The 9,692-nt window shown below is 37.5% G+C and overlaps 1 protein-coding gene and 1 long non-coding RNA gene across 2 annotated transcripts in view; one reads left to right on the top strand and one right to left on the bottom strand.

The window, feature by feature from the left end:
• Nucleotides 1–610: 610 nt before the first annotated feature.
• LOC106942314 (XK-related protein 4-like) lies at nucleotides 611–2,317 on the bottom strand. Its single transcript, XM_015025563.1, has one exon. The coding sequence runs from the start codon at nucleotides 1,875–1,877 to the stop codon at nucleotides 1,173–1,175; it is 705 nt and encodes a 234-aa protein (XP_014881049.1). The 5' UTR covers nucleotides 1,878–2,317; the 3' UTR covers nucleotides 611–1,172.
• Nucleotides 2,318–5,537: 3,220 nt separating this feature from the next.
• Nucleotides 5,538–9,692, top strand: part of LOC106942315 (uncharacterized) — a 20,894-nt gene continuing 16,739 nt past the window's right edge. The window contains exon 1 of the long non-coding RNA XR_001423601.1: nucleotides 5,538–5,757. This is a non-coding gene — a long non-coding RNA (uncharacterized LOC106942315). The remainder of the gene's footprint in view (nucleotides 5,758–9,692) is intronic.

Raw genomic sequence — 9,692 nt, 5'->3', positions numbered from 1 at the left:
CTCATGATTAGTCTGACTTAAAGTAACTAAAATTTAACATACTTAGTATATTTATTTTTCACCAGGGTGGTCTACAGTGGGGGTGTAGGGTGTTTTCAATGCTGTGCCAGATGACTGCCCAACACTCAGAAAGATAACCACTGCTGGTACTGGAACAATCGTTTTTTTGATTATTGTTGTTGACAAAAAACACATTTCTGAGCTAAACTGTGGCAACATGAAACAAAGAGATGAAATGAAAAACTTTATCAATTAGCAGTCTGATCATAAAAATTCCCAGTATTTTGTTGTGAAAAATACTTCAAAACAATGTCTACATGGTTTATGTACTTCAAGGTTTATTTGGTAGATACTTACTTTAAAAGATAGTTTTGATAGTTTTTCTATTTGTCTAAAATTGCAAGAACTGTGTTTAAATATTTAAGTGTGCATCTGTTTAAATTAAGCTGAGATTTAGTTGCACAACAAAAAACACTAACCGGTCTTAGACCTGTCTCATTCTACCTGACAGCATAAGCTGTCTTAATTTCATATCTATATGTAGTATTTGGGTTTTTATCTTTGTATTTTTATTCTTTGTTATTGATACAATGACATGACAACATGTATATTTTTAAGCTTAAATTTGACAATATGTATCTATGCTTGAGACTTTTAATTTGAAAGAAGCAGTTCTCCACTTGCCCTGTCAAAAAGGCAATCTAATAAAGATTTCTTGGTAGGCCTGCTGACAGCACTCAGTCTTCTTCTATGTAGACATAGAAGAAGCACAACTTTTTAATAGTTTGAGTGAAATCATTTTGGGCAACAACAGACGACTGTAGAAGTTGTAAGTGACCATGGTTACAAAACTGCAAAAAAGCTCAGAGATTTGTTAATACTTTACTGACATTGTTTTCCCTTACTCTACTGAGAAGCTAATTTTAATTTTCAATATTAGGCTGACATGATAGTTCCAACAACATTTACATGTGATTTTTGTACAAACTAATTAATTGTTAATTGTTAATTGTCAAACTGCTTTCTCAAGGATGTGTCTAAAGCCAGCTAAATCAAAGCGAGCAAACCAGATATATTAAACAAAAATGTAACTAAGACACAAAGCTGCAAAAAATTTATCGACTTGGGAAAAAGATTTGTGCTGAGAATTTGTGCTGAGAACACCGATCACCTTACCTCCATATCTGACCCAGCTGGAGAACGTGTATTATGGACTGGCATAACCACACACAGACTGAGTAATAGGGCGACCGTTTCGTGCCTCTTCTGCCAATCGCCGTACTGCCGGTGCTGTTACTAGCAGTGTTCTTGCTGGCAGTTGACATCTGCCTCTGCGGTGTGGTCGGGTGCTGCTGAACGGGAACATCGCTTTGAGAGGCCGAGCCGCTCAACAGTAGCTTACTCCCGTCCAACTGGGGGCAACCGACGGCAGATTCAACGTTGTCCTCTGTGCTGAAGTCAGCGACGAACCATCGAAAACTAAACAGCTGGACCGAAAACGAACCCAGCACCACAAAAAAAAGCGTCAAGCCGAACCACCAATAGTCCTGGCGAAGATAGTAATCGACTGAAAGCCACACGTCGGTTCCTACATCAGCCAGATAAACTGACACTGCGGCAACAATCCACAAGCAGTCCCATATCACATATTTTTGCTGTTCTCTGCTTAGACGGAAGCAAGGCGAGTTGGACCCGCCCCGACCGCAGCACTGAGATTCCCCGTTCGGAAAATCCACGTCCAGGGTGCATGCCGAGTCGGTCTGTTGTCCCAGGTGCAGCCCCTGCACCGAGCCGGAGTGCTCGGAGTTCTGCAACGGCGTGAAGGCCACATCGCTCCTCTTTAATTTCAAGACCCCATCCGACTTAGCTGCCATCATTGTAATCAGAAGATATTAAACTGGTAGATTTCTTCTGCTCTTCCTCCCCAGTTCTCTTTTAGTGCAGCGTTTGTCCGTCGAAACCTCGTTTACGTGTTTCTTTACTCTTCATTTCTAGACCACACCTGCTCCTTTACTCTGCTGTCTTCTCATAATATACGATAAAGCCAGAGATCCAGGCTGAGCGTAGCATTGTGCTTGTTGCCCCAGGTTTTAGGTCTATGTCTAATTTTTGAGTGATTGATGAGCATCTATCCAGCCGGCTATCCAGCTGTTAAAGGATATTCACCGCCTTGTTTCCTTAATCCTACCTGGTGGGATTCTACTATCAACTAGCATTTAAGTATTTGACAATGATAGAGAAAGGATGAAAGCTGCGGCCATGTTCTTCTATAGCGGACTACAAACAATGACATCATTCCTACTCTTCCCCCTGAATGTCAACCACCCGCCCTCCTGGGACCCAAACTATACACACACACACACACGCACACACACACGCAAGCACGCACGCATACGCGCACACCCACCGGCCATTTGTGTCAAAAATAAGTAGAAGTCATATGTGTAGATGTTGTTGGTCTATGTCGTTGCTATGTGTCTTTGGTAGATGTGGTCGTAGTGTTTTATGGATATGTCGATGTTGCATATGCGTTCGCTGCATATGTAGATGCTGCATATGTTATGTCTCTAGCTGCGTCGTGGTTATTACTTACTGTCATCTTGTCAATTCATCTGTAGTAAAGCAGTGTTTTTTGATGCTACTGTTGTTGGTTCAAGGAGTTGTCTGAATGTCTTCTGTGATTGGTCAATGTCGTTGGTCCATGCTGTTAGTTCATGTCATTGGTCCTTGTCGTTGGTCAGGGTTGCTGTTGCCTGTTCTCTTCACCATTTATAAGTATTGAAGTAGGACATCTCTGATCAAAGTGTTTATTAGATATTACAAAAATGTTGGTCTTTCAATATCAGTAGTTTCAAAATTCTTAGACTTCTATCTTGTATTTTCTTCAGGCATTAAGAAAATACTCCCTCCTCAAGAGCTTGGAGGTTCACTTAGGGACTGTCAACAAATTTCCGAACCAAACCAAACTCCTGACAAACAAATGTAAACAAATGCCTTGCCTTGTGACCAACTGACACAAAAAGTGCTAATTAGGGTTACACAAAATACTATCCTCTATTGATTTTTTTAAAGTCATATTCAGTATTTAAAATAATTTTAATTTTAAATAATAGAATGTTTTCTTCAATAGCTTCCAAGTCATGTGCCCTGTTGACTCAAAATCAGTGTGACATTGTTCTACTAAAGTGTGTGTGGGTGAGGCACACTCATTCTTACTCCATTTTAACCCTTTTTATTTATCTTTTGTCAATAATTTAGTAAATATATTTTTTAGCAATTTTTTGGTAAAAATTTAGTCAAAATTTAGTGAATACATTTTTAGCCATTTTTTGGTCAAAATTCTGTCAAAAATTAATAAATATATTTTCAGCTATTTTGTTGTCAAAATGTAGTAAATATATGTTATAGCGATTTTTTTGTCAAAATTTTCAAAATTTGGACTAAATTTTGACAAAAAATTACTAAAAACTATATTTACTAAATTTTGACAAAAAATAGCTAAAATACATTTATTAAAATTTGACTAAATCTTGACAAAAAAATGTAAAAACAATAAAAGGTTAAAATTTAGTAAAAATGAGTGTGCTTCATCTACACGCTTTAATAGAACAATTTCACACTGATTTTGAGTCAATAGGTCACATGACTTGGAAGCTATTGCAGAAAACATATTTAATATTCAAATAATTAAAAATATTGAACATGACTTAAAAATTCAATAGAGAATAGTGTGTCTCGTGTAACCCTAATTACCGCTTTTTTGTGTCAGTTGGCCACAAGGCAAGCCATTTATTTACATTTGTTTGTCAGGAGTGTTTGGTTCGGACACTTGTTGATAGTCCCTAAGTGAACCACCAAGCGCTTTGAGGAGGAAGCAGGATGGAGCAGTAGATTAATGCCTGAAGAAAATACAAGGTAAAAATCTAAACATTTTGAAAACACTAAGGCAACACTGACCAACGACAAGGACCAATGACATGACCTAACTGCATTGACCAATGACATTGATCAATCACAAAAGTTAAAGAAATTCAGACAACTCCTTGAACCAACAACAGGGGGGAGTAACATAAAAAAAACATCTGCAAGGGGTTCCCTGCTTTACTGGAGATAAATTGACAAGATGACAGTAAGTAATAACCACAACGCAGCTAGAGACATAATATATGCAACATTTACATATGCAATATCTAACATATGCATAACCTACATATGATGCATATAGGTGATATGTTTACATGCAACATTGACATATCCATAAATACTAAGACCATAGACATCTACCAAACATACATAACAACAACATAGACCAACATTTACACATATGACTTCTACTTATTTTTGACACAAATGGAACCCCATACTATAAAGTAGCATAAATAGTAAGAGCACCTCATTTTATACTTCTTGATCAAGTAGCATTTAAACTCATTTTGTGAGTATTCTTTTGATTTGATTCTGCCTTGATTATTTTCTTAATAATAATTTTCCTAACAGACCAATTGCAGCTTGATCAGTAATGTAAGCAATAACACTTCCAGCAGTGACATTACAAGGTGAAATTGAAGAAATACCGTAATGAATTATAAGATTAAAATAACTGTTGTTATATAGACATAGATAAACTTTATTGTTAAGGGGCAATTTGCTTTGCAGACAGCAAAGAACAATTGCAGAAAAATACATAAAAAATTACAATAGTATTAAATCACAATATCCATCCAACATTTAATTAAACATATCTACTGATGTATGTTACTGTCTCTCCCTCACTCTGACTCTCTGCATCCTAATGTAAATGCATTCATATATTTACAACAGACACTTGAGTAATGTACAGTACCATAATGTGAACTAACTAAAAATAACAAGCATGCCTTTTGTCATACAGAATGAGAATTTTAACAACTGATTTGCAGATGTATACATTATTATGCATCTCATATGCTGTCATTTCTAGTTATGCATTACACTAAAATGGTAGCAGTAACATTTTTTTTTAGATTGCTGAACATGGAGGGACACTAGGATGCAGAGATTACCAGAATCATTGAAATCTTAAAAATAAAGATGTTTTAATTTCACCAAGCAAGAAATGCAAAATAATTTTTAATAATTATCTGCTAAACATTTTCTAAGAATATTAGATAGTAAATGATAAATAAAGGCAATTGTAGGCCATTATGATATTTATGAAGCATTCAAGAAAATAGGAGATAATATAGGCATAAATTATTATATGTCTTGGTTTTAAAGTAGGTAACAGATCATAACAAAACAAATGATCAATGGACATAAAACAGGCATATGTGATTACTGCAGCATGCCTGAATTTGTACAGCATGTTTTCATGGAATGCAATGCATATGAACTAGGTAGTTTAAAGATACATTGAGAAATTAAAACCGAAACATTTTCGACGGAAGAAGGGGGGGAAAAACTAATCTTTTAGAGAGGATTTATTTCATTGTTCTGTTGATTTGCTTTCCACACTCCAGTCCAGTAGAAGGCGGTAAAGCATCTTATAGTTGCTCTGCCAGCCGCCATAAAGCACCAGAAGAAGAAATAAAACCCAATGTTGCATGTTGGGTCTCTTTATTTGTCGCCGAATAAATTGTGCGTCTGAAATTTTGAGCTGAGCGCGTAGACGCTGGAAAGAAGAGAAATGACGGTGGTGGCGGACGTTATTTTCTCCATCAGTCAAACACCTGAGAAGGACGATGCTGTTCTCCTTCGGTGCTCCAGAGCCTTCGTGGGGTGAGAATTTCTCATGTTCCTTTTTTGAAAACGGCATAAAGTTTCCTTCTCTTCCGGTTTTACGGTGTAATACCTTTTTGTTTTTATGCTCAATAATGGGTTTAGGACGCAGCACACAGGCTAGATCAACCTTTAGTATATGTGGAATTACCATGCTAAAATGTAATTAGAAGGCATTTTTTACTGGCTACATTTTATTATTCAATGCAGTAAAATGTTTTACAACATTTGTTTTTGCTTCTGGGGGATGAGGGTAGGAAAGAAAGAATTCTTATTAAAAGTCGATTTCATCTTCGTATAATTTCGAGGATAATATAGTGCCTGTAAAAATATTCACCTCCTTGGATGTTCTACTCCTTCCTGCTTTTAATCATGATTAACAAAATTTGGAATCTTTTGAGAAAAATTGATTTTATTGTCAAAGTGAAAACTGATTTCTATAAAATAATAACACTTAAGTAAAAAAATATTTAACGTAAGTGATTGTATAAACACCTACCCCCTTCTACTCTGTATTTAGTAGATGTTTCTGTGGCTGCTGCCGCAGTAGGGAGTCAGAGTGGACCACTCTCAGTTAGCTGCTCATTTATTTCTTCAACCTGTCAGGTTGGGGGGAGATCAACTGTGAACAGCCGTATTCAAGTCCTTCCACAAATTTTCTATGGGATGGAAGTCTGGGTTTTGACTGGGCCACTCCAGAACCTTCACGTTGTTGTCTTGCAGTTGCAGAAACAAAATAATTAATTTTCTTCACCATTAAATATTAAAATAATTAACCAATTTCTATCATTTGTATTTATCTATTGTGTTTAATTAATTTCATTTCATAATTTTTAATTAAATAAAAAGCTTATGTGTAACTAGAGCATCATGAGAACAGTGGGTCCTACCGCTCACTGCATAGAGCCGTTCAAAGCAATCCAATCGCTAGTGAACGACACATCAACACTTAGCAGCTATGGCTTAGCTTCTTCTGATCATATAAGTACTCCTGGAGTTGTTTTCTTTCCACCGGTACATGCAGCTTTTCTTTTGTGTGATCCGGCGGTTTTAAGCCAGTTTTCCATCATTATATTTAACACAATTATTTGGTAACCTAGCTGTAGCGTTGCACTTTGAGCTCACATCACGGCAAATATCAATTACATGCAGTACCTCGCGGACCACCAGTGGTCCGGGGACCACAGTTTGAGAAAGACTGTACAGCAGTTTACTTTGCTTGCTCATGATGCTCTATTGTAATTTTTATTTAATTAAAATTTATTAAATTAAACACAATGGATAAAAACAATTGATAGAAACTGGTTAATTATTTTTATATTTATTGGTGAAGAAAAATATTTTTTTTTTTGTTTCTGCAACTGAAGTCTAGTTTTCTTTAATTGTGTTTGTAAATCACAAATAGCCCTACATATTATTAATGCACATTAGGGCTGAAACGATTCCTCGAGTGATTCGAGTACCTCGATTATTAAAATTCCTCGAGGAAAATTTATCTGCCACGACGTCTTATTTAGCGCACCGTGGTCCGGCCGGGTCGTTATTTGCGTTCCGCCGCACTCTCACTTCCGCATGTGTTGTTGACGAAAGCTAAACGCTAACACTTAGCTTTCGTCAACAACACAGGCGGACAGCATAATGTCCAGTTTTCAAGTTCGGTCTGGGAGGATTTTACTGATTCATGAGTTTTTGTCGTTTTTCGGGGGACCAATACACATCCTTAAAATGACGGGAGCAATGCTTGGAGTACGGCAGCTTTTCTCCTCCCGGAGCTGCTGATTCAGAGCGAACGGTGGGATTACTTATACAGGTGAGTGGATAGACTGAACACTGCGGGCAGCTTTGCTTTAGATGTAGCTTTACTAAAAATGCCGGAAAATAAATTTCATATCATCCACGTGTTGCGTCAATCCGCGTTTCCCCATCAGATACGGTTCCCCCTGCGTTTTCTTGCCGCTCCGCCCCGCCCACGCAGCAAAATACGCGTGTGCTCGTTATGAGCACTAAGAAAGCACGCGCGTAGCAAGCACGCGCTTGTTTCGGCGCGCTTGTCGAGAAGGACCTCGCTGCAGCAGACAGAAAGGGGCGGGGACGGACCACTTGTCAGTCTTGTACCTTATTTGGAAATGAGACCATTGCAATCCGGAAGTGAAGGGGGCACTATTTCCTATATTTGCGTTTTTATTTTCTTTTTAAATCTGTGATATATTTTCACCGTTAGGAAGGAGTTTCACTCTCAGAATGTATTTGATCTTCTTTCTTTTATTTACTTTGTGACAGGTCACAGTTTTTTAGCAAATAGACCCTTTTCACAGTGACGTCAGACAATGGCCGCCATAACTCAAACCTGGGTATCTTTACTTCCGGTGTGATTTTGCCTTGGGAACCAAGCTGAAAAATTCCCGCGTTCTCATAATCTTAAGGATATAATAAAAGGTAAGTTTAATAATAACAGCATTTAAGTGTTAGATAGCTGTTATTAATTATTGTAAAATCACCATTCTCTAACCGTGTATAAAATAAACAGCCTCCGATCGGAGAGTAAACCACCTAGCAGCAGCTTTAGCCACATTTAGGAAAAATATACTCTCTGTCAGCGCTGTAACGTTTAGAGGTTCACTTTCTGTGTTTTATAAAACAGTGGGTGGTAACACAATAAATATAATTACAATACTAAATCAGAATACCACAACGTCTTTATTATTTACTATTAATTCTGGCATTACTGGTACCGTAAAAGATAAATTCTTATAAAACAATTTTTTTTTCATTTTCTTACGGAAGTAGAGCTAATTAAATGAGATAAACAAGATCTGAAAGTGATTCCAGTTTCACTTGATGGCCAACCTGTTGAAACTGGCAAATTTTAAATTCCTTGTGTCATTCCTGGACAGTTAGCTCACCTTTACTGAAAACACTGACTATATTTTTAAGAACCGTTCTCAAAGACTCTACCTTTTAAGAAGACTTTGGGGTTACCCAACTTGAGGTTGTGTACAACCTCTAGTTAGGTAAAGATTGTTGAGTTAAAATGTTGAAACGAATCATTTTAACTTGAGTTTTAACTCATCTCAAGTTAAAACAACATTTTAACTCAAGCTTTAACTTTTCATCTCCTCGACTGGTTTGGTCACATGAGCTGCAGACTAACAGACAGTCTTTTAAGAATATTTTGAATGGCAGGTAAAATAGTAGGTAAATAGTGGTGAAACCAAAAACAGCTCTGTCTCAACTGTTTGCTGAAAGAACATGAAAGATGGCAAGAAATATTTTAGCAGAGAGGATCCATCCTCTTTATTCATCAGTTTGAACCTCTGAGCTCATGAAGGTGTTACTATGTTCCTTTGGCAACTAAGAACATCTATTTATTAGAAGTCATTTATTGACAGTGCAATAATTATTCTTAACCAAACTAAATAATAGAGGTGTGCCGATTGATCGGCCACCGATCATAATCGGCCGATTTCCGTGAAAAAGTGTATGATCGGTGATCGCCGATCACGAACTCTTGTTGCCGATCACACAAACCGATCACCTGCATCTCATTTCGCAGCCTGCCTGTGCAGCTGGTCTCCTCTTTCCTTCACACTGCGCAAACGCGCAGCAACAAATCCTAAGCGATGTGGAACTTGAACGCACTGAGTGAATGGGGAAGTTTGCGTGTTGCGGCGGACAATTGAAGCACGTCAAAATGCATCAACACAACGAATCTAATATGGCATAAAAACAATGCCATACTTGACGGAGTTTGGCTACATCGAGGCTCACTGCAGTAAAAAAGACATACGGAGGATCAGATGGCAGGTAAAGCAGCGCACAGCTACAAACACTCACTCGGATTAGCATGACGGTCAGAAAGCTAAACAAATAACCTGGAAAATTATTTAAGTCTTCGAGCTGCGATGTAAGACGCTGGTTTTGCTCTTGCTGATGAA

Source organism: Poecilia latipinna, unplaced genomic scaffold (genome assembly GCF_001443285.1).
Source record: "Poecilia latipinna isolate Pla-1442-1.1 unplaced genomic scaffold, P_latipinna-1.0 Scaffold4186, whole genome shotgun sequence".
Classification (NCBI taxonomy): Eukaryota; Metazoa; Chordata; class Actinopteri; order Cyprinodontiformes; family Poeciliidae; genus Poecilia; species Poecilia latipinna.
Note: the sequence above shows the minus strand (reverse complement) of the source record. Positions and strands in the feature narration are given on the sequence as shown.

Bases quoted from the DNA above. Each gene is read 5' to 3' on its own strand.
- LOC106942314 (XM_015025563.1), bottom strand. From the start codon at position 1,877: ATGATGGCAGCTAAGTCGGATGGGGTCTTGAAATTAAAGAGGAGCGAT.